Genomic DNA, 26,491 nt, shown 5'->3' on the forward strand with positions numbered 1-26,491 from the left:
GAAGGCTACTGCAGATCGAAACCAAGTGGATCTATACCATGGATACAGTTGACCCAAGGGGTCTTAATAGCAAGATAGACTTTGGACCATTTATTGGTTAGTGTTCCTGATCTGTTGACACTGATCTCTCTACATCTATTTGTGGTAGTTATCCCTGCACACAAAAAAGGACATTGCTGGGATTTGTGCATACACACATGTGCCTTTCAACAAAGGATATTCAAGATGGACTTTGGACCATGTACTGGCCAGTGTTCTTGGTCTGTTGATACTCATTTATCTATATCTATTTGTGGTAGACATTCCTGCATACAAAAAGGACATTGCTGGGATTTGTGTATACACACAAGTGCTTTTCAACAAAGGACATTCAAAGACTTAGGAATTTAAAGCCAGTTTTTATAACTTTCACTCTGCATAACAAGGATGTGTTTAAGCATATAATTGTGTCTGCCTTTCTTTTCCTATACCATGTGCTGTACCATGACAGTGTTGAATGTGTTTACACATCAGCAGCTGCATTTTTAAAAACTGTTCTTTTTTCCTACAAGCAGCATTTTCATGTGTTCACACCCAGGAGCTGTGATGATGACCTGCACAGTTCCGGATATGCTAATTAGTCATGTGCATGCAAAACAAACACTGGAGGGGTGTGAGCGTGTCTACATCCAATTGTAAAGGAGCAGGAAACAGGAAGGGGTGTGGCCTCACGGATGCATGCAATTTGGATTGTTTGACTAATCATTTGAGGGTATATAAGCCTGCTTGAAAGGAGATATGTTACTCTGCCTACCGGATGTCAGAATTATACAACGGTCCCCAAGCTGGGTGATGCCATTTGACAAAGGTGTCTGCGGACACCGAAACGTCATGGGACTATGCTTTTAACTTTTTTTCAATAAAAGTTATTTTTTACTTAAATCCAGTGAGTGCTGTCTTTGCTCTTGACTGTTTATATCTGACACATGCACCCTGGTATATGCTTACCTCAACCTGGGGTTAAAGAGTGCTTATCCTTTACTTGAATTGTGTATATATATATATATATATATATATACACATACATATACATATTTAGAGATGTATATGTATCTATCGCTATGCTAAGCCCTTTGGTTGTCTTTTTTTTTCTAACACCTGAGACCTCACAACTGAGCCTTTATAAGTTTGTGTGCAATTTTTGTAATATAATTTTTATTAGATGGTGTTATTATGAGTGTAAGTGTACTTTGTAATTATTTTTTGTTTTTTAAACAGTTCATTGAACCAGAGCTCTGAGGATGGGGTAATCATTCTAGCTTGTGCAAAATTGCGTTTACTTTAAACTTGTAATACCAAATACTAGTCCAAACACCCTCGATTGACCCCTTTTCACTCACGCAGAAACGTTAGCGCTCCACTCGTAATCTGTTCTGTAATATGGAATATGTATAAACTACTGTAGAGAAGCTAAAATGGCTTTCACAATTTTCACAGTGCAATATTGTTTCAATATGTATCAGTTTAGTTGCAACAACTGTGAGCTACATTAGCTCTAAGATATGTGCTAAAAAATCGAGAAAAGCCCAGGTTACAGGGTGTTGCACTTTATTAATAAAACTTCACATATGTTTATTAAAGGGACACTTAAGTCAAAATTAAACTTTCATTATTCAGATAGAGCATGCAATTTTAAACAACTTTCTAATTTACTTCCATTAACAAAATGTGCACAGTCTTTTTATATTTAAACTTTTTGAATCACCAGCTCCTACTGAGCATGTGCAAGAATAAGTGTGTATGCATTTGTGAATGGCTGATGGCTGTCTCATGGTACATGTATGCATTTGTGATTGGCGTATGGCTGTCACATGGTACAGGCGGAGTGGAAATAGACATAACTTTTAAAATTGTCAGAAAGAAATCTACTACTCATTTGTTCAGACTAATTACTATTGCATTGTCTTGTTATCTTGCATTTGTTGATTATGCTATGTTTACTTGTCCTTTTAAACAGTCATTACACTCTCAGCACAAAAACTGTTTGCTTATATCAGATTTGACATACAATATTGCGATTGCATAAAAGCAGTATGTAATCCGAAGTGTCTCAGTTTTGTCTGTGTTTACAGGGAGTGCAGAATTATTAGGCAAATGAGTATTTTGACCACATCATCCTCTTTATGCATGTTGTCTTACTCCAAGCTGTATAGGCTCGAAAGCCTACTACCAATTAAGCATATTAGGTGATGTGCATCTCTGTAATGAGAAGGGGTGTGGTCTAATGACATCAACACCCCACATCAGGTGTGCATAATTATTAGGCAACTTCCTTTCCTTTGGCAAAATGGGTCAAAAGAAGGACTTGACAGGCTCAGAAAAGTCAAAAATAGTGAGATATCTTGCAGAGGGATGCAGCACTCTCAAAATTGCAAAGCTTCTGAAGCGTGATCATCGAACAATCAAGCGTTTCATTCAAAATAGTCAACAGGGTCGCAAGAAGCATGTGGAAAAACCAAGGCGCAAAATAACTGCCCATGAACTGAGAAAAGTCAAGCGTGCAGCTGCCAAGATGCCACTTGCCACCAGTTTGGCCATATTTCAGAGCTGCAACATCACTGGAGTGCCCAAAAGCACAAGGTGTGCAATACTCAGAGACATGGCCAAGGTAAGAAAGGCTGAAAGACGACCACCACTGAACAAGACACACAAGCTGAAACGTCAAGACTGGGCCAAGAAATATCTCAAGACTGATTTTTCTAAGGTTTTATGGACTGATGAAATGAGAGTGAGTCTTGATGGGCCAGATGGATGGGCCCGTGGCTGGATTGGTAAAGGGCAGAGAGCTCCAGTCCGACTCAGACGCCAGCAAGGTGGAGGTGGAGTACTGGTTTGGGCTGGTATCATCAAAGATGAGCTTGTGGGGCCTTTTCGGGTTGAGGATGGAGTCAAGCTCAACTCCCAGTCCTACTGCCAGTTTCTGGAAGACACCTTCTTCAAGCAGTGGTACAGGAAGAAGTCTGCATCCTTCAAGAAAAACATGATTTTCATGCAGGACAATGCTCCATCACACGCGTCCAAGTACTCCACAGCGTGGCTGGCAAGAAAGGGTATAAAAGAAGAAAATCTAATGACATGGCCTCCTTGTTCACCTGATCTGAACCCCATTGAGAACCTGTGGTCCATCATCAAATGTGAGATTTACAAGGAGGGAAAACAGTACACCTCTCTGAACAGTGTCTGGGAGGCTGTGGTTGCTGCTGCACGCAATGTTGATGGTGAACAGATCAAAACACTGACAGAATCCATGGATGGCAGGCTTTTGAGTGTCCTTGCAAAGAAAGGTGGCTATATTGGTCACTGATTTGTTTTTGTTTTGTTTTTGAATGTCAGAAATGTATATTTGTGAATGTTGAGATGTTATATTGGTTTCACTGGTAAAAATAAATAATTGAAATGGGTATATATTTGTTTTTTGTTAAGTTGCCTAATAATTATGCACAGTAATAGTCACCTGCACACACAGATATCCCCCTAAAATAGCTAAAACTAAAAACAAACTAAAAACTACTTCCAAAAATATTCAGTTTTGATATTAATGAGTTTTTTGGGTTCATTGAGAACATGGCTGTTGTTCAATAATAAAATTAATCCTCAAAAATACAACTTGCCTAATAATTCTGCACTCCCTGTAAGGAGTTTGCACTGCGCTATGATGTAAAATTGTGATGTTTCAAGGATTACAATACTATGCAATCTTCTTCATTCTTTATAAACTTTTTTTAATTTTATCCATATCCTCACATGTACAACCTGTACAACGTCCACATTTTGAAAAACCTTTTAATTTGCCTTTATTTAACCAAGTTTTCTTGTCTTGCACTTCTCTTGTGTAACTCTTAATTAAGACATTCCTTAAATGTGGTGCTGTTTAAAAAAATAATAATAATAATGTGGTTTATCAGGTAAGATATCTGTCAAACTGGCATCTCTTTTCAGTATATCCCAATGTTTATAAATTATTCATTGTACATCATTGCTCTGGAAACAATATCCTAAAACAATAGGTCCTTCTTTTTGAGTTTTTACTATTAATGATTATTTTTTAATGTCCTGAACCCTTAAACACAAACTGAGACACTTTTTGTGCTGAGAGGGTAATAACCCCTAAGGGCTTCATCTACTAAGCAGTGAAAGCTGCTCTGGAGCCCTTGTTGGGCAGATTTGCATATGTGAGCCTGCTTCCCACAATGTAAGAAGCAGCGGTCACTGCCTCTTTACACTCTACGCCAACTCTGAGGTGGCGAGGGAAAATCACAGAGAGCTTGCTCGCTCTCGTGACAATCCCTTTTCTCATGCGATTGCTCACACTTGAGAATGTAATAATACATACGGGAAGCGGATCCTGTTTGTCCGCTGCCCGTATGTTGCGAAGGCGAGCGGACAACTTCTCAAGTTGAGAAACTTGTCCACTCGCTCCTTCGTACAAGGGGCCCTAAGCGACTGTGTTAATACACATATGTGAAGTGAAGTTTTATAAATAAAGTGGAACTCCCTGTTACCTGGGCTTCTCCTGGGTACATATCTTAGAGCTAACATAGCTCTCACTTGTGTGAGTACTGTCATTTTGCAACTATACTGATATATATTAAAACAGTATTGCACTATGGAACTCTTCCTTTTGAAGTTATCAATTTATGTGAAGATTGAGAACCATATTTGGAAGTTTGGTATTTTATACACAGTGATAAATGTTACAATTATTTATTATTTTAAGACACTTTCATTATTTATGCAAAGTTTAAAGGGACATTCTAATACAAATCGACATGCTCTAATGAATGTAAAATTTGCATTGCTGATTGCAGCTCACCATTTGTTTAACCCCTGCAAAGCTTTTGACCAGGAAACTGCCAGTAAGTGGCAGTCGCTCAACCTGCGAATCACTGGCCATGCTCTTTATGGAAGCTGCAATACTTGTTGATTCCAATCCAAAACTTTTGCATTAGAATGTCCCTTTAACTCCTTGGCTAAATCAAAATGCTATTATATCACTATGCCCAAATATGCTTATGTTTATCATATTACATACAACAACTTTGAAAAAAGAAAAGCAAAGAGAATTCAATTTAAGAAAAGTAAACTGATACCAATTTATACATTTGAACTGAAAATTATAAAAAAAGAAAGAAAATCTTTTAATGTGATAACTATTCTGCTTCTTCTGTATTGTTGTGGTCAATTACAATCAATCGGCCAGATTACGAGTTTTGCGTTATGAGGGGTGCGGTACTAACTTGCACGTTATTGTCACCGCTCACTTTCCTACAGCGCTGGTATTACAGGTTTTTACAAACCCGGCGTTAAAAACCAAAAAGTGAGCGTAGAGCAAAATTGAGCTCCATACCGCAATCCAATACCAGCACCGCTTAAGTCAGCGGTGAGCTGGTTGTGTATGCTCGTGCACAATTTCCCCATAGACATCAAAAGTCTAACACCTGCAATAAAGCAGCGTAAAGCTCAGTAACGCAGCCCCATTGATTCCTATGGGGAAACTAAATTTATGTTTACACCTAACACCCTAACATGAACCCCGAGTCTAAACACCCCTAATCTTACACTTATTAACCCCTAATCTGCCGCCCCCGACATCGCTGATACCTGCATTATACTTATCAACCCCTAATCTGCCGCTCCGGACATCGCCAACACCTACATTATACTTATTAATCCCTAATCTGCTGCCCCCAACATCGCCGACACCTACATTATATTTATTAACCCCTAATCTCCCGCCCCCAATGTCGCCGCAACCTACCTACACTTATTAACCCCTAATCTGCCGCTCCAGACATCGCCACCAATATAATAAACATATTAACCCCTAAACCGCCGCACTCCCGCCTCGCAAACACTAGTTAAATAGTATTAACCCCTAATCTGCCACCCCTAACATCGCTGCCACCTACCTACATTTATTAACCCCTAATCTGCCTCCCCCAACGTCGCCACCACTATACTAAATTTATTAACCCCTAAATCTAAGTCTAACCCTAACCCTAACACCCCCTAACTTAAATATAATTAAAATAAATTTAAATAAAACCTATTATTAATAACTAAATAATTCCTATTTAAAAATAAATACTTACCTGTAAAATAAACCCTAAGCTAGCAACAATATAACTAATAGTTACATTGTAGCTAGCTTAGGGTTTATTACTACCTAGCTAAAATAAATACAAATTTACCTGTAAAATAAAACCTAAGCTAAGTTACACTAACACCTAACACTACACTACAATTAAATAAATTACCTAAATTAAATACAATTAGCTAAATTACCAAAAAAGACAAACACTAAAATACAGAAAATAAAAAACAAATTACAAGATATTTAAACTAATTACACCTAATCTAATAGCCCTATCAGAATAAAAAAGCCCCCAAAATAAAAAAACTAACCCAAACTAAACTACCAATAGCCCTTAAAAGGGCCTTTTGCAGGGCATTGCCCCAAAGAAATCAGCTCTTTTACCTGAAAAAAAAATACAAACAACCCCCCCAACAGTAAAACCCACCACCCACACAACCAACCCTCAAATAAAACCCTAACTAAAAAAACCTAAGTTTCCCATTGCCCTGAAAAGGGCATTTGGATGGGCATTGCCCTTAAAAGGGCATTTAGCTCTATTGCGGCCCAAAGCCCTTACCTAAAAATAAAACCCACCCAATAAACCCTTAAAAAAACACTAACCCCTGAAGATCCACTTACAGTTTTGAAGATCCGACATCCATCCTCAACGAAGCCGGGAGAAGTCTTCATCCAAGCCGGGAGAAGTGGTCCTCCAGACGGGCAGAAGTTTTCATCCAGACGGCATCTTCTATCTTTATCCATCCGGTGCGAAGCGGGTCCATCTTCAAGACATCCGACGTGGAGCATCCTCTTCCGACGACTACCCGACGAATGAAGGTTCCTTTAAGTGATGTCATCCAGGATGGCGTCCCTTAGATTCCGATTGGCTGATAGAATTCTATCAGCCAATCGGAATTAAGGTTGAAAAAATCCTATTGGCTGATGCAATCAGCCAATAGGATTGAACTTTAATCCTATTGGCTGATCCAATCAGCCAATAGGATTGAGGTTGCATTCTATTGGCTGATTGGAACGCGCCGGATGGATGAAGATAGAAGATGCCGTCTGGATGGGTTTTATTTTTAGGTTAGGGCTTTAGGCCGCAATAGAGCTAAATGCCATTTTAAGGGCAATGCCCATCCAAATGCCCTTTTCAGGGCAATGGGGAGCTTAGGTTTTTTTAGTTAGGGTTCTATTTGGGGGGTTGGTTGTGTGGGTGGTGGGTTTTACTGTTGGGGGGGTTGTTTGTATTTTTTTCAGGTAAAAGAGCTCATTTCTTTGGGGCAATGCCCCGCAAAAGGCCCTTTTAAGGGCTATTGGTAGTTTAGTTTAGGCTAGGTTTTTTTTATTTTGGGGGGCTTTTTTATTTTGATAGGGCTATGACATTAGGTGTAATTAGTTTAAATATCTTGTAATTTGTTTTTTATTTTCTTTAATTTAATTTTTTTAATTGTATTTAATTTAGGTAATTTATTTAATTATAGCGTAGTGTTAGGTGTTAGTGTAACTTAGGTTAGGTTTTATTTTACAGGTAAATTTGTATTTATTTTAGCTAGGTAGTTAGTAAATAGTTAATAACTATTTAGTAACTATTCTACTTAGTTAAAATAAATACAAACTTGCCTGTAAAATAAAAATAAACCCTAAGCTAGCTACAATGTAACTATTAGTTATATTGTTGCTAGCTTAGGGTTTATTTTACAGGTAAGTATTTATTTTTAAATAGGAATTATTTAGTTATTAATAGTAAGTTTTATTTAGATTTATTTTAATTATATTTAAGTTAGGGGGTGTTAGGGTTAGGGTTAGACTTAGATTTATGGGTTAATAAATTTAGTATAGTGGCGGCGACGTTGGGGGCGGCAGTTTAGGGGTTAATAAATGTAGGTAGGTGGCGGCGATGTTAGGGACAGCAGATTAGGGGTTAATAATATTTAACTAATATTTGCGAGGCGGAAGTACGGCGGTTTAGGGGTTAATATGTTTATTATAGTGGCGGCGATGTCGGGAGCGGCAGATTAGGGGTTAATAATTTTATAATAGTATTTGCGATGCGGGAGGGCCTCGGTTTAGGGGTTAATAGGTAGTTTATGGGTGTTAGTGTACTTTTTAGCACTTTAATTATGAGTTTTATGCTACAGCTTTGTTGTGTAAAACTCATAACTACGGACTTTAAAATGCGGTACGAATCTTGACGGGATAGGGTGTACCGCTCACTTTTTGGCCTCCCAGGACAAGCTTGTAATACCGGCGCTATGGAAGTCCCATTGAAAATAGACTATACGCAATTTGCGTAAGTTGATTTGCGGTAAGGCCAAAAAAGTGTGCGGTGCCCCTAGATCTGCAAGACTCGTAATACCAGCGGTAGTAAAAAAGCAGCGTTATGAGGCTTAACGCTGCTTTTTTACTCATAATGCAAGACTAGTAATCTAGTTGAATATAATTAATTAGAAATTACATCACTGGTCATGAATGATATCACTGGTCACATGGTATATAGTACATTACAAATAATATCACATATTTTCACTACAATATTACTAAAACGTTTATATTATCTTGCTGCTAGATGAGGAAGTGCTGGAGGTAGGGTAGTAGCTCATAGCTCTGTTAGCGCAACACATATGATGCAATCAGCTCCTAAATTTGGGTCCTCAATATTTTTTATATTTTCATACCCTTTATCAAATACTTAGATATTTTACTAAAACATTTGAATGTTAGTTTCAGTATTTAAATGTTAGATTTGATCTCTTTTTTTCTTTTTTTTTCTTTTAATATATGTACATTTTAAGCTGTGGGAGTTTAGTGTTGAGTACTGAAGCTCAAGAAAAGTAACAGTATTGATTATCAAAGAATTGTGGTATCAACCTATCTCTAGTTGTGTGTTTTTTTCTGCATATAACATACTAAAACGTGCTTGAAATTATCTGTCAGATTAAAGAATGGAGGAATACAAAATATTTAAAGAACTTGCTACGCTATCATATGGTTGGATGTCAGCAGTTGCTACTTAGTGACCTTGCAGAACAAACCTCATTAACAACATTATCAGGTGGAATTCTTAATGTGTCATCAAAGGCCGTAAGTCTATATATAATCATAAATCATTTTTTTTGTTGTAGACTATATAAGCTAGTTTTATGCATGACTCTGTGTGTAGATAGATAGATATCTGCAGGCAGGCAGACAGAGATAGATACATAGATAGATAGATAAATTGTGGGTTGGTGGATGGACTGATAGCCTACTGGATAAAGCTATAAATAGATATAGTTGCAAAATAGATATAGATAGATGTACAGATTGATGGATTGGTGTATGGACTGATAGCCGTATGGATGCACCGATGGATAAAGAAACAGATATAAATAGATATAGTTGCCAAATAGATATAGATAGATAGATGAACATATTGATGGATTGGTGGATGGACTATATGTGTATATATATGTATATATAGCTGCAAAATAGATATAGAGAGGTAGATGATAGATAGATAGATAGATAGATATCTGCAGGCAGGCAGACAGAGATAGATACATAGATAGATAGATAAATTGTGGGTTGGTGGATGGACTGATAGCCTACTGGATAAAGAAACAGCTATAAATAGATATAGTTGCAAAATAGATATAGATAGATGGATGCACAGATGGATAAAAAAAACATATATATATATATATATATATATGTGTATATAGCTGTAAAATAGATATAGAGAGATAGATAGATAGATAGATAGATAGATAGATAGATAGATAGATGATAGATGATGGATAGATAGATGATGGATGAGAGAGAGATATATAGATATATGGATGGATAGAGAGATAGATAGAAAGAGAGATAGATAGATAGATAGATAGATAGATAGATAGATAGATAGATAGACAGAGAGATAGATAGCTAGATATTAATAATGATAACATTACCTAACTAAGTAATTTGCTCTTTGTTTTCAGGATGGTGTATATTTAAATGATTTAATTAAAATCACCCAAAGTGACTTAATCGCAACTAATGGTGTTATTCATTTAATCGAAAATATTCTAGTTCCAGAGATTAAAAATAATACAAAAACATCAGAAAAGCAAGCGGAGGTAAGATTTTTATATATTATTTTAAATCATTTTCAGGACAGTTTTTGTTTAATTCCATTCTTTATATATACAAATTCCTAGCAAGATACATCCATCTTCAAAAAGGGGGATTGGCTAAGAGGGACAATCTATTTATGTTGTACTTAAAAGGACATAAAACAAGTTGGGATAGAGGCAAAATGTAATAATATGTACTTTAATTATTTTACCTGCAAATGTATACTGCAGTGCCTCACCATTAACCCTTTCTTTTAAGTTTCCGAATTGTACAGCTCTAACTCCCCCCACACATTTCCTTCTATGGCTGTATCTATATCTACTGTTGCTTTGCTAGAATGCAAAAGTGCACAGTGATTATCTGCTGGAGCATGCCTAGAAGCTGTGAACTCAGTTGAAATAAAATGCCTGTGTCTAAACACTGATAAGGGGGTGGAGCAGACTGCTCCAGACATCATGGCTATTTAAATAATTTTGCTTATTTTTTAAAACTATTTAAATACTTGCCAGCAATTTTAAAATATTTTTTAATGCAAATTTTTTTTACTTAATTAGCCCTTTTAGGATATGCACAGATCTCAACATGTTTTATTGCACTTTAACTTGTTTTTGTGTTGCAACATATATTTAACACCATTCAAATATAACTGAACTAATTAAGCTTACATAAAATTAGGTCAAATTCTTGCACCAGCTGCTTGACTGTAATGAATGTTTCACTGTTTGTATCCCACCATATTGTTTTACCCTCAATAATTTTCATTAAAGGGATATGAAACCCAATTTTTTTCTTTTATGATTCATATAGAGCATTCAATTTTAAACAACTTTCCAATTTACTTCTATTATCAAATTTTCTTCATTCTCTTTGTATTTTTTTGACAAAGCAGGAATGTAAGCTTAGGAACTGGCCCATTTTTTGGTTCAGAAGCTGTTTAGCGCTTGCTGATTGGTAGCTACATTTAGCCACTAATCAGCCAGTGCTACCCAGGTGCTGAACCAAAAAATGCATTTGGGTTTCATATCTCTAATTAACCTTTTAATGCTGTTATGATGTTCTATTCCGTTCTAACCGTGCTGGGCTTTAGTACCGTTGGGACGGAATAGAACGTCCTAGCCGTTTGGCTGTCCTGAAGCCAACAGCGCTTCCTGGATGTGATCGCGGTCTGGAGGGCATGCCTAGCGTCATAGGAACGCCCCCCTGACCCAATCCCATAACTGAAATCGCACGATTGCAGGATTTCAATTTGTCTACATCGGAAATGTTGTTCAGATGTAGACAAACTGACCCTGTCATGAAAGGGTTAACATGATTACAAATTACTTAAATATGAGGAGGTGTCGTGTCTTTTTTTTCCTGCCTCTCTGTGTGAACCTGGTATAATAACCTATATTTCCAGATTTTAAATCTAGTTGATGGTTGATCTTGCTTCTTGCACTGTTTGTCAATAGTTTATATATGGAAAAAAGATCATGAGCATTAAAGATGTTTTCTTTCTTTGTGATCTGCATATCACATGGATGTCACACGTAACTTACCCTTATTTATGTGTATACATTTGCACTTGTGTCGTCATTGTTGTATGAGAGTGAAATTCCTGTAATTCGTGATCTGTTTATCACGTTAATGTATTTTTCAAATTGCACTCTGAAGTGGGATGTGCATTGTCCAAGCATATTTGTCATAATAAAGTTTATTTAAAAAAATAAAAAAATAAAAATAAAATAACATTGAAAATATGCTATGCTGATTGACATTAATGTTATGCATGACATACTTATCATTCTTTTTCACAGTTAAATATTACTGAAGCTGCAGAGATATATGGGTACTCCATGTTTATCAAACTCCTAAAGGTAAGCTTAACAGGTGTTCCAGCAAGGCAGCAGTTATACTTGTACAGTTACAGATCACAGATTTAGAATGTTTGAGGTTGTGGTTTTGATGAGGCACTGACACACTTAAAGGGACATTCCAGCCAAAATTTAAATCCACATGGATGCATTTCAGTTTTCAATAGAAGTATTTTTGTAATATACATGTATTAGAAAAACGCTTCTAATTAAAGTTATAGCCATTTCAAAAGTGCATTATAAACACAGCCCTTGCTCAGCGAGTCTAAGGTGCTTGTTCCCTCTGCTAATGACACAGTTTGTTAATTGCTGACATGATACAAGCCCCACTGGTGCTCTCAGCAGCTGCAGTATTTAAAATGCTGGTGCACGGAGAATATCTAGCTTTGCTTCACATACACATGCAGAGAAAAATGCTAACACTAAAGCAGTGATAACTCTTACTAGAAACATTTTTGGTAATACATTTATATTACAAATATGTTTCCATTCAAAGATGTGATTCATTTATGTGCATTTAAATTTTGACTAGAATGTCCCTTTAAATTAGCATTTTATCTTGGAATCAAAGGGTTCTAAGCTCCTACAAAATCTATTTTGAAGTCCTGGTAATACTGTTGAGGCACTAAAGGGGTTCCATTACTGAGCTGGCTTGGAAAATAGCTGATATAGTAGATAAAGTCTTATATAATTAATATTGTTTTTTAAAATACCTATACAATGCCAAAATATCAATATTTGCCTGTTACATCCCTTTAAAGGCAAGTAATGAATGAAAGTGTCATCAGTTTTAATAGCTTATTTAAATGCAGCATAGTGTTTGCTCGTACTTTACCTTTACTTTAAAGGGACAGTCAACACCAGAATGTTTGTTGTTTAAAAAGATAGATAATCCCTTTATTACACATTCCCCAGTTTTGCATAACCAACACAGTTATAATAATACACTTTTTACCTCTGTTATTACCTTGTATCTAAGCCTCTGCAAACTGCCTTCTTATTTCAGTTCTTTTGACAGACTTGCATTTTAGCCAATCAGTGCTTACTCCTAGGTAACTTCACGTGCGTGAGCTCAATATAATCTATATGACACACATGAACTAACGCCCTCTAGTGGTCAAAATGCATTCAGATTAGAGGCAGCCTTCAAGATCTAATAAATTAGCATATGCGCCTACCTAGATTTAGCTTTTAACTAAGAATACCAAGAGAACAAAGCAAAATTGGTGATAATAGTAAATTGGAAAGTTGTTTAAAATGACATGCCCTATTTGAACCATGAAAGTTTATTTTGGACTTGACTGTCCCTTTAACTTCTATGTTGTTTTTTTTATTAAAATAGGGTGAAAATCATAAAAAATCCCCAGCTATTAAACAATATTTTTGGAATTTCTTCTGATGCATTGGAATGGGGGGGGGGGGGGGTGTTATAGACTTTTTTGTTAATATCACATATCACAACTGCTATAAAATATAGGTATACTGTTTTTAAATCTGGGATTATTTTCATCATAGTTCTGAGATCCCTTTGGGGAAATTTGCTCCACATTTGACAATCTCATTAATGAGTGTAGAGAAGGAGATATCTATGGGAAAATGGAACTCTCCAAATCTAAAAATTAGTTTTTAAAAATACTACGTCCATAATCTAGTTCTCCAATAAAAGGAATATGATTTAATCCAAACGTTTTACAAACGCTATGATTTACCATCAGTAAAAATCAAGTGGAGTTTAAGCGATGAGATATCTGATACATTTTATAATCTGCAGCTGGTAAAAAAAGTAATTGGAAACACATTAAGGGAAAAACTATTTTACAGTATACTGTCCTTTAAGGGTGATTACACCATGGACAAGGGGGTCATCCAGGGTTTACACTCTAATATATATATATATATATATATATATATATATATATATATATATATATATATATATATAAAACAAAATCAATGAAGTTAGTTTGCCATAGTTACATGCTCCTCTTGCATAGAGACACTGTTTTTCAACTCTAGTACTTACATGACTAGCCTTGTCTTCTGCAGAAGTAGGCCATAACTGGCTCCTACAAATACTGGATAATACGTGAGGGTGGAGTTTAAATATTGAAAAACAATTGCAGCAAACAAGGGGTTATTTTGTTTTAAAATGTTAGCAGAAATGAATTGTAATTGCAAGGTGTTTTGCGCCCCTTTTTTTATGTGTGATAGATTTGAATTTGTTTTATTTATCATAACTGGGACCATTCATATATTTCTTTCCCCTAGGATTCTAATTTGCTGTCCTTGTTAAATCTAAAAATCCATCAACCTTTTACAATGTTGTGGCCTACAGATGAAGCCTTCAATTCCCTACCTGAGGAGAGGAGGAACTGGTTATATCACTCTTCTCACAGGGATAAACTTGAGGCCTATCTCAAAGTTCATATTATTAGGGATACAAAGGTAAATCAATAAAACAGAATTTGTATTATGCTTTATTTTTCTAATATATTTTTTTGTTGCTGTATAGCTTTATTCAATAGAGGTAAAGAAAACTGTTCTTAAGACAACATTTGACTTGGGCTTGATTTCTGTAAACTAAAGGCTTAATTTTGCCTAGTTAAACACATTTGCATTGAGTTTCCATTATTTATTTTGTCCATCTAACCTGTAATTTAAATCTGAACATCATAGTTATTCCAGCCCCCTTAGAAAAGCTGGAGTGCATTCAGAAACGCAACCTTCCTACTTGCTGCACAGTGATTGCTTGATCAGTGGAGGAGCACATTTATATTGGTAACTATGTGGCCAAAGCAGAGGAGAAAAGATAAATAATATCGTCTTACAAGTGATAATGCTGAAGCCTTATGGGTAGAAATTTGCACATGGGCTAAGAAGCTAAATAAGCTAGAGTTGAGTGAGTAAGTGACCACGGAACAGATGTTGAAAAAGTCACCCTAATGATGCATGGATAACACCAACTTTGGAGACTACAAAATGGACACATAGGGGTAGATTTAACAATGGTCGAGCGGACATCATTCACTGTAGTGAATCATGTCCACTCGACCTCGGTAAAAGCCGACAGCATACGCTGCACAAGCATTTTTGGTGATGCCGCCCCCTGCTCACTAGTGGCCAATTGGCCGATAGCAGGGACCGTCAATTATCCCGATTGTATCGGTTCGGGAGGATTTCTATCCACCACCTAACCCCATACGACTGCTGCTTCTTAACTTCTGTATCAGGCGGACATTAAATGATGGGACTCCGAAGCAGCATCTGATGCTTCATAAATGGAGCCCATAGAATTCAACAGCCAAAGGCACTTAATAAAATGCAAAACTGGCCTTTTTGAAATTGATGATGATTTGGAATAATTATATTATCTTGTACATGTTAAATACATTCTAAAATGGCAACAGATTTCATTTTAAATGTATATATGAAGATATGTTCTAGATTCATTAAACCTTTTTTTATCACTATTGTAGTAGTCCAATGGTAGTTTGTCGGATAGAAATTTAGATGTGTATATGCATTTAATAGATATATACGTGATATCTTGTACAACTAACAAAAAAACTCAAGAAAACAAAAAAATCTAGAAATTGTGTCAATAATGTTCTTAAAATCTTACTTTTTATTTCATACCTCAAGCTTTGTGATTGTTATATACAGTACTATGACCTTCTTAAACAGGATTACTTGTTGTAATTATGTGTTTGTGATCAGGATTTATCTGTTTGCCATTCTGTCTTGTGTAATAGCAACCAAGATAGTTTGTACTGGTTTTTACTGAAAACAGAAATCCAAAAAATTGTGTTTTGAAATCTCGCCAAAACAGAAAACAAGGTTTCTTTCCTAATATATGGTGAGTCCACAGAATCATCAATTACTGTTGGGAATACCACTCCTGGCCAGCAGGAGGAGGCAAAGAGCACCCCAGCAAAGCTGTTAAATGTCACTTCCCTTCCCACAATCCCCAGTCATTCTCTTTGCCTTCGGTGCAAGGAGGAGGTGAAGTTTTGGTGTCTGAATAAGATTTGCTTCATTCAAGAGTTTATTATTTTGAAAGCCAAAGTAGGATTGCTCTGATCTTTCTTCTGTAAAGGGTTTAGCTGTACTCCACGTCAGTCTCTTCAGTAGGGTAGCTTTCAAGCAGTTAGGAACTTGTGAGGGTGGCCTCACTGCGCTTTCTTAACAGGTTGCTGTCCTTATGTACAAAGCCAGAATAGGTTTACTCTGTCTTTTTTTATTTTTAAAGGTCTCTGTGAGGAGTGGCTTCCTCTCATGCCGGGTGAGCTGTCCTCCTGCTGGACAGCCAGAGGTGTAGGTAAGTGCCATTTTGTTATTTGTTAAAAAACGCTGGCACTAAACAGAAGGAGCTGCACTGAGGGGTTTAATTCCTGTGATACAAGCAGGATTGCTTATGGCAGGGAGCGGGTACTGTGAGTGACAGGGAGACTAAGGGTTAATCCTTCATAAATAATAGTATACCCTGATTATCTTTATTATGGCTCATGTAGAGGTTCCTTAGGGGTTAATTATACCCATTGTTAATTAATTCTTCCTCATATGTGATATTTCATTGTGCAATGATTTTTTATATTGGGCTAAATTTTAGGAGCATTTTCTGTTACATTATAAGATGCAAAGGTATTCTGTATTTTATGTTCGTCCTGCACAGGGAACTAAGGTCCTGCACTGGGAACTAACATTTATATGTTATTATGGTCTGCTGCACTATTGTGTTTTTTCAGACATTGCGGGTGACAGGAACTTTGATGCTGTTTTCACTTTGAGTTCAGTCAAGCTGAGCGGCAGAGTTTTTTGGCCCGCCTTGTTACTTAGCTGCGCACTTTCTGTGAGAGGAATAGGAGAAGCTACGTGATGCGTCTCTTCTGCTTTTCAGTGCTCAAGCAGAGCAACACTATTACTATGCCGACTTGTATAGAAGGTTTCGGCTCTCAGTGTGACTCGTACTCTCTCCTTTTACTGTTTACTCATTCTGGTGTTCTCCTCAGTCAGACTGAGCGTCAGAGGCTCCGCGTTTCACTTACTGTGGGAGCTAGCATTTTCTCTTGAAGCGACAGTGGTCCTTATAGAAATTTAGATGTTTATTTTTTTCAATAAATTTGCTAAATTGATGCTTGGTCTGGGGGAGGTAACATCCAATACCCACATTTAGTATAGTGGAAATCTACTGAGTAGGAAGTGGGGAACCTGGGTTCAAACCCTGAATAGGCCAGATTAATCTAATCTTTAGGGTATGGTATCTCTCATGATATCATTTAAATGCACATATTTATTTGCTAAGTACCTCTGTACTACATGGTTATCCAGACATATTGCATGTCAAGATAGCTATGAGCCTGTTGTCTCCCAGGATGATGCTGTTCAGGCAATGCCACAGCTTTCTTCTCAAAAGTCCCAAGCCTTAATGATGTCACATGCAGTGCCCTGCGGTTCCTATCAATCTCCTGGAGGAGCTTATTTGCATGCAGAAATTGCTGTCCAGGTATTTTTAGTGATATCTGCGGCATTATCTGATTTTCCTATGTTAGAGGGAAGACGCAAAAGTGACATAAGAGATTCAGATAGGACAGAAACCTTACTATCTGTTGCCACTCAGGTTGTCATTCCTCATTAGTCTAATGAGGAGAATACATTGGTAGCCTCTGAGGGTGAAATCTTAGATTCGGACATTATAATTCCTTCATCTGATACTGAAGTGGTAACCTTCAGATGTATGCTTGAACACCTTGTGTGTTGTTAAAGGAGGTTTTGGCTACTTGGACGACACTGATATTCCTGTCGTTGTCAACCCTTGGAAGTTTTGCAAACTTGATCAGACGTGCTATGGAGATTTTTCACAGGACTAGGAGAAGCTAGGGATACCTGTCTCCTGTCTTTTAACATTTTTTTTTCCTGTCTCTGATTCCATTAAATGCACAGTGCCTTAAGTAGCAGGTACTTTTTCTACTATGGCTCAGAGAATTTCGATCCCTATGGAGGATAGCTGCTCCTTTATAGATCCATGGACAATGAAGCAGGAAGCTTATTGATCATCTAGGTTTTCTATGGAAAATTGCAGTTTTTTTATTGCCACTGTGTCAAGTGCTGCATCTTTTTGGTGCAATGCCTTGTCTAAAAAGACTGGGAGCCAAGATGTCTGGCTTCGCTGTGTTAGCCCGTGGGACGTTGTGTCTAAAATCTTGGTCAGCTGATGTTTCGTCCAAGCTTCTGGCGCTTTCTTACAAGAGTGAGACCTTGTTTGGACATGGTCTGGCAGAAATTAATTCTGATTTTACTGGTGGAAAAGGGTCTTTTCTACCATAAGACAAGAAAAATAGACCTTAAGGACGTCAGAGTAATTTTCATTTGTTTTGTAACTTCAAAGGACAGTCTTCCTCGTTCTCTTCCAAGCAGGAACAGACCAAGTTTTCTTGGAAACCCAATCAGTCTTGGAGCAAGGGGAAGCATTCAAAGAAACCCGCAGCTGAGTCTAAATCAGCATGAAGGGTTTGCCCCCGATCCGGGATCGGATTAAGTGGGGGGCAGACTTGCTCTGTTTTATCAAGCTTGGATGGGAGTTGTCCCAGATCCTTTTGGATGTGGACACAGTATCTCAGGGTTATAAATAGAATTCATAACTTTCCTCCTAGGGGCAGATTCCACCTCTCATGTTTATCTGCAGATCAGGTAAAGAGAGAGGCATTCTTGAAATGTGTACAGGATGTTTCCTCACTGAGAGTGGTTATTCCAGTTCTTGTATTCCAATCTGTCCTTGTTTAGACCTAAAGTGTCTCATCAAGTTTCTCAGATTAGCATCCTTCAAAATGGAGACCATTTGTTCCATGCTTCCCTTGGTGCAAGAGGGTCAGCATGACGACCATAGACCTGAAGGAGGCGTATATTCATGTTCCTATCCACAGGGATCATCAAGTTCATCAGATTCGCCTTTCTAGTCAAACTCTTTCAGTTTGTGGCTCTTCCGTTTGGCCTTGCCTCAGTTACCAGAATCTTCTCTAAGTTCTGGGGGCTCTCTTGGCAGTGATCAGGTCTCGAGGCATTGCAGTGGCGACCTACCTGGACGTCATATTGGTTCAGGCGCCATATTTTCAACAAGCAATCTCTCATTCAGAGATAGTGTTGTTTTTTCACGTTCCCATGGATGGTAAGTGAATCTGGGAAAGAGTTCCCTTGTTCCAGCTACAAGGGTGGTTTTATTGGAGACCATAATAGTCTCCCTATCTAGGGAAATATTTCTGACAGAGGTCAGAAAATCAAAGATGTTTTCCTTTTGCCTCTTTCTGCAGCCTACTGTTAGGCATCAGTTACTCATTGTATGGGGGTAATTGGTCTCATGGTCACTTTAATGGACATCATTCCCTTTGCTCGATTCCATTTGAGAGCTCTGAGTTTTGCATGCTCAGTCTATGGAACGGGGATCATGCGGATCTGTCTCAGAGGATAGATCTAGATCAGTCATCTAGAGACTCTCTCACATGGTGGCTTTCTCAGGGGCATCTTTCTCAAGGCATATGCTTCCGGAGAACTTTCTTTATAGTGACCACGGGCGCCAGCCTGTTGGGCTGGGGAGCATTCTGGGACAATGCTCTGATGGATAGACTCAGTGGTCCTTAGCCCAGTTAATCAGGTTCCAGTCAGACAAAATCTCCTCAGTGGCTTACATCAACCACCAGGGAGGAACTCGGAGGTCCTTAGCCATGAAGGAGGTGGCTCTGATTGTTCAGTGGGCGGAAGCTCACAATTGCTGTCTATCTGCCGTTCACATTCAGCAGTGGAAAACTGGGAAGCGGACTTCCTGAGCAGCCAGACATTTCATCCTGGGGAGGGGGCTCTCCATCCGGAGGTGTTCTCCTGGTTAACCCTCAAATGGGGGATGCCAGATTTGGATCTGATGGCGTCTCGGAAGAATGCCAAGTTTCCAAGGTACGGTTCAAGGTCAAGAGATCCGCAGGCCGCACTGATAGATCTGGTTTGCAGACCTAGTGAAGATGTCATCTTTTCCACCTTGGAGGTTGTCTCTGCGGAAGGACCTTCTAACTCAGGGTCTATTCCTTCATCCAAACCTCGTTTCTCTGAAGCTGACTGTTTCGAGATTGAACACTTAGATTTGTCTAAGCATGTTTTTTCTGAGGCAATCATTGAGACCATGATTCAGGCTCGAAAGCCTGTTACTAGAAGGATTTACCATAAGATATGGCGTATATATCTTTATTGGTGTGAATAAAAGGGCTACTCTTGGAGTAAGGTCAGGATTCCGTCTTTTCTCCAGGAAGGTCTGGAGAATGGTTTGTCAGCAAGTACTCGGAAGGGTCAGATTTCTGCTTTGCCTATTTTGTTTCATAAGCGTCTGGCGATTTTGCCAGACGTGCAATCTTTTTGTCAGGCACTGATCAGAATCAGGCCTGTGTTTAAGTTGGTTTCTCCTCCTTGGAGCTTTAACCTTGTTCTTAAAGTTTTACAGCAGGCTCCGTTTAAGCCTATGCATTCCATATATATTAAGTTGTTATCTTGGAATGGTTTGTTTGTTGTTGCTATTTCTTCTGCTCGGAGAGTCTCGGAACTCTCAGCTTTGCAGTATTATTCTCCTTATCTTATTTTTCATGCTGATAAGGTGGTACTTCTTACTAAATTAGGTTTTCTTCCTGTGCTGTTATGGGGAAATGGAGATAGAATATCATGGTAGTTATCAACCTTTAAGTATGTTTGTCTCAGAAAGATTGTGATTGTTTGGATAAAAAAAAACAGCCAATCCTGTTTTTTTATAAGGAACAAGAATTTCAGAAAGATTGGAATCAACCCCTCATAGTATTACAAATAGTAATAGCTTTCCAACAGGTATGAGAGGTCTCTGTTCTCTGATATTTGTAGATTATCCCGGGCATTTCAGACAAAAACTAAACTTCCCCAAAAGACCAGAGCATTTTTAGCATTTTTACCATCACTACATTTAAACAGAAATAGAGCCTTTTTTATATTTACCTATAAAAACTTTATATATTTTTTTAGTAGACAACCCAAAGTATTGATCTAGGCCCATTTTGGTATATTTCATGCCACCATTTCACCGCCACATGCCATCAAATAAAAAAATTTGTTAACTTTTTCACAATTTTAGGTTTCTCGCTGAAATTATTTACAAACAGCTTGTGCAATCATGGCATAAATGGTTGTAAATGCTTCTCTGGGATCCCCTTTGTTCAGAAATATCAGACATATATGGCTTTGGCATTGCTTTTTGGTAATTAGAAGGCCGCTAAATGCATATGCGCATCACACTTGTATTATGCCCAGCAGTGAAGGGGTTAATTAGGTTACTTGTAGGGTTAATTTTAGCTTTAGTGTAGAGATCAGCCTCCCGCCTGACACATCCCACCCCAGATCCCTCCCTGACCCCTCTCAAACAGCTCTCTTCCCTTCCCCCACCCCCCAAACGTTACCCCCATCTTAAAGGGCCACTAAACCCAAAATATTTCTTTCATGATTCAGATAGAGAATATAAATTTAAACAACATTACAATTTACTTCTATTATTTATTTTGCTTTATTTTTTAGATATCCTTAGTTGAAGAAAAAGCAATGCACATGGGTGAGCCAATCACACAAGGCTTCTATGTGCAGCAACCAATCAGCAGCTACTAAGCATATCTAGATATGCTTTTCAGCAAAGAATATCAAGAGAATAAAACAAATGAGATAATAAAAGTAAATTAGAAAGATGTTTAAAATTGCATTCTCTTTCTAAATCATGAAAGAAAAAATGTGGGTTTCATGTCCCTTTAAGTACTGACAGAAAGTCTGCCAGTATAAAAATGTTTTGTTGTTTTTTTTAAATATATTTTCTGCAGGGTAGTATCTCCCCTTACCTCCAAAAACGTCCCTGATCCCCCAAAACAGCTCTCTGACCCTCTTACAAAGATATCAAGAGAGGTGGAGAGACCTACTTTTGAGAAAGACTACATGTACAGCACTCAAAGGGTTCAGTGGGGTGTGTCAGTTGGTGTACTGAAAATGTACAACTTCCAGCTGTGTGGCAGAATAGACAATTGGGGGGAATAATTAGTAACAACGGTTGAAGGGTTCAGCTAAATTAAACTATATATATATATATATATATAGTTGTTATGTAATATGTATTATCCATAATCCTATCCATGTTACTGACTCCATGATTCATGATGTTTTTTTTTCCCAGCAGCAACCATGATATTAATAGCAGCTCTAGTAACTAAAGTACTAATGCTGGCTAAAATGTAGCTGCCACCCAAGTCAGAGATTGTGTTAGTTAATAATTATATAAGAAAGTTACAGGTGATTCATTACCTGATTTGCGGTAGGTTAACGACTGTATAACTAACAATAGGTGCGTTAAACCAGCAGTCTAAAACATACTCGCAACACCACAATCCATCCATACATTAATTGGTAGCCTAAGGGTCCCTTTACAAAAGCCGTTCAGGCGAAACATGTTAGGGACGTTAGGGTACTGATGAGGAGTCCTAGTAGCTCCCACCCGCTCCTGCCCTCTTCCCGCCCCCTCCAGCGATGGGCTACCCACCCGCCTCCCTCCTTAGCCTCCCACCCACCAATGATCGGCACCACCACTGTCCGATGCAGAGAGGGGCACAGAGTGACCCTCTCTCCATCGGTACCTCGGCAACTCTATTTCTGCAGTGCCCCGCTCGTGGGGCATGCAGAAATAGCGCAATCTCACTATTTTTAGTGAGATTGCGGCAGAGAGAAGCCCAGGACTTAAACCCAAGGGGTTATATAAAGATGGGAAATATAAATCATGTATTTTTATGTGTTTTGTGACACTTTTTAGTTTTGCAGTGTTTAATGGAAAAAAAGATTGACTGAAATTCTGTATTAAATACTCATAAAGGTTTCAATACAAGATAAAAAAAAAATAAAGCTATAATTATTCTATCTAGAAGATATATCTTTTTGGATTATAAAACAAAGACCTAATATAAAAATGTTGTTGAAAGCAATATGGCATCAAATAATTAAGAAAAAATACAATGCAAGATTAGACCCAAATAGGTAAGCCAACACTTTTATTAAGAAAAAAAAATGTTTTTTATTAAAAAAAAATTCTAGTGAGATTATATAAGACATTTAATCAGTACTGTGATATCCCTCAATTTTAGAAATGTTAGTTTAAAATCGGTGTTCCCTCTAAGGCCATTTTATGTGCGGCCCAGCATGAAATAGTTAATTAGGTAAACAGCACCCTGCAATTAACAAACTGCACAATGCAGATTGCAAAGTATAGTTCTCTTAACTGTTTCACTGCTGGGTAACACACAAAACTGGCTTTAGAGGGAACACTGCTTGAGAGCTGTTTATCTTGCTATGCAGGGTTTTGGACATAAAAAGAGACACCGACATTGCGATATAATGCTACCCCAAAGAATTTACATAAATTCCCTCCATGCTGTCAAGTTTTTACCATTGGGCCCAACCTTTTGTGGTTATTTAAATATAATAGATGGTAGCTATGCTTAGATGTTAAGTATATGTTGATGGGACTTGGAGATATTTTTTATATTTATTGTCTATTTTTTTTATTTAATTAGCTAATTGCAGCAAATCTTCCTCAAGCAAATTCAATAAGAACAATGCATGGATCAACCATATCATTTGAGTGCAGCAAAAAGAACATTGTAAGTATCCAATTTATATATTTTGTTCTGTTTGATTTTTAAGTGTAAATACCTTACTGAGGGCCGTATTACAAGTAGTGGGCTAATTAACACTCCCGCTCGAGCAATATTTGTGCTAGAAGTAAGCTTTTTGCGCTCCTCAGGTTGCGCTCATATTATGAGTTGAAAGGAAACTGTTTTCGCTCTTGCGCTAAGCCGACGAGCGCATAAAGATGAACTTAGTTTATCATGTGTGCGTTCACTTATTCCCCCATAGAAGTTACTCTTGCACAAACCCGAACGCATGGAGCTCACCAGAGCTTCACAGGTTGCCACTGGAGTCCTCTTCCACTCCTCCATGATGACATCACGGAGCTGGTGGATGTTAGAGAACTTGTGCTTCCCCACCTTCCATTTGATGATGCCCCACAGATGCTCAATAGGGAGACATATTTGGCCAGTCCATCACCTTTACCCTCAGCTTCTTTAGCAAGGCAGTGGTTGCCTTGGAGGTGTGTTTGGGGTTGTTATCATGTTGTAATACTGCCCTGTGGCCCAGTCTCTGAAGGGAGGGGATCATGCTCTGCTTCAGTATGTCACAGTACATGTTGGCATTCATGGTTCCTTCACTGAACTGTAGCTCCCCAGTGCTGGCAGCACTCATGCAGGCCCAGACCATGACACTCCCACCACCATGCTTGACTGTAGGCAAGACACACTTGTATTCGTACTCCTCAACGGGTTGCCGCCACACACGCTTGACACCATCTGAACCAAATAAGTTTATCTTGGTCTCATCGGACCACAGGACATGGTTCCAGTGATCCATGTAGTTAGTCTGCTTGTCTTGTGCATCATCTTTAGAAGAGGCTTCCTTCTGGGACGACAGCCTTACAGACCAATTTGATGCAGTGTTGCGGCATATGGTCTGATCACTGACAGGCTGACCCCCCACCCCTTCAACCTCTGCAGCAATGCTGGCCGCACTCATATGTCTATTTCCCAACGACAACATCTGGATATGACGCTGAGCATGTGCACTCAACTTCTTTGTTCGACCATGGCGAGGCCTGTTCTGAGTGGAACCTGTCCTGTGAAACTGCTGTATGGTCTTGCCCACTATGCTGCAGCTCAGTTTCAGGGTCTTGGCAATCTTCTTATAGCCTAGGCCATCTTTATATAGAGCAACAATTATTTTTTTCAGATACTCAGAGAGTTCTTTGCCATGAGGTGCCATGTTGAACTTCTATTGACCAGTATGAAAGTGTGTGAGAGCAATAACACAAATGTAACACACCTGCTCCCCATTCACACCTGAGACCTTGTAACACTAACAAGTCACATGACACCAGGGAGGGAAAATGGCTAATTGGGCCCAATTTGGACATCTCCACTTAGGGGTGTACTCAGTTTTGTTGCCAACAGTTTGAACATTAAAGGGACAGTCTACACCAGAATTTTTATTGTTTTAAAAGATAGATAATCCCTTTATTACCCATTTCCCAGTTTTGCATAACCAACACAGTTATAATAATATACTTTTAACCTCTGTGATTATCTTGTATCTAAGCCTCTGCAAACTGCCCCTTTTTTCAGTTCTTTTGACAGACTTGCAGTCTAGCCAATCAGTGCCTGCTCCCAGATAACTTCTCGTGCACGAGCACAGTGTTATCTATATGAAATACGTGAACTAACACCCTCTAGTGGTGAAAAACTGTTAAAATGCAATCTGAAAGAGGTGGGCTTCATGGTCTAAGAAATTAGAATATGAACCTCCTAGGTTAAGCTTTCAACTAAGAATACCAAGAGAACAAAGCAAAATTGATGATAAAAGTAAATTGGAAAATTGTTTAAAATTACATGCTCTATCTGAATCATGAAAGTTTATTTTGGCCTAGACTGTCCCTTTAATGGTTGTGTGTTGAGTTATTTTGAGGGGGGAACAAATTTACACTGTTGTACAGGCTGTACACTCACTACTTTACATTGTAGCAGTGTCATTTCTTCAGTGTTGTCACATGAAAAGATATAATTAAATATTTTCAAAAATGTTAGGGGTGTACTCACTTTTTTGAGATACTGTGTATATATATAATTATATATACCTATATATAAAGTATTCCAAATAGATGCACTCCATAAAACAATTTTCATTAATGCCACGGTGCTGTAAAATGAATCCAAATAGCGTAGCAAAAAATAAGCACTCAATGGTCTTTGCAGTAAAACCACATTTAATGTATAAAGTTTAAAAACAAAGCATAACGTTTCGAGACTCCATTAGTCCCTTTGTCAAATGCAAATTCAATCTTACCTGGGATTGAATTTTCTATGTTTGAAAATTATATATATATATATATACTGTGTGTGTATATATATATATATATATATATATATATATATATATATATATATAAAACTGTACATCTCTAGGCATGTCTATGTATGTATCTCAATGTTAATTTATTTTGCCTGCCTTCTTTTTTCTAACACCTGAGATCTCATGTCTTTGAGCTATTATAACTTTTATGTGCAATCATTTTTTTTTAGTAATTTTTATTGCTTGTGTTATTATGAGTGTAACTGTACTTTGTAATGTATTTCTTCTGTTAAGTGTGATCAGTCCACGGGTCATCATTACTTCTGGGATATTAACTGCTCCCCTACAGGAAGTGCAAGAGGATTCACCCAGCAGAGCTGCATATAGCTCCTCCCCTCTACGTCACTCCCAGTCATTCTCTTGCACCCAGCAACTAGAT

At 37.9% G+C, this 26,491-nt stretch overlaps 1 protein-coding gene across 1 annotated transcript in view; it reads left to right on the top strand.

Annotated features, from left to right (window-relative positions):
* Positions 1 to 26,491, top strand: part of STAB1 (stabilin 1) — a 1,127,460-nt gene that overhangs the window by 867,092 nt on the left and 233,877 nt on the right. Inside the window, exons 48-52 of the mRNA XM_053721023.1 lie at positions 9,053 to 9,199; positions 10,081 to 10,218; positions 12,013 to 12,072; positions 14,338 to 14,514; positions 23,667 to 23,753. Coding sequence (XP_053576998.1) covers positions 9,053 to 9,199; positions 10,081 to 10,218; positions 12,013 to 12,072; positions 14,338 to 14,514; positions 23,667 to 23,753 — 609 coding nt within the window. The remainder of the gene's footprint in view (positions 1 to 9,052; positions 9,200 to 10,080; positions 10,219 to 12,012; positions 12,073 to 14,337; positions 14,515 to 23,666; positions 23,754 to 26,491) is intronic.

Source organism: Bombina bombina, chromosome 7 (genome assembly GCF_027579735.1).
Source record: "Bombina bombina isolate aBomBom1 chromosome 7, aBomBom1.pri, whole genome shotgun sequence".
Classification (NCBI taxonomy): Eukaryota; Metazoa; Chordata; class Amphibia; order Anura; family Bombinatoridae; genus Bombina; species Bombina bombina.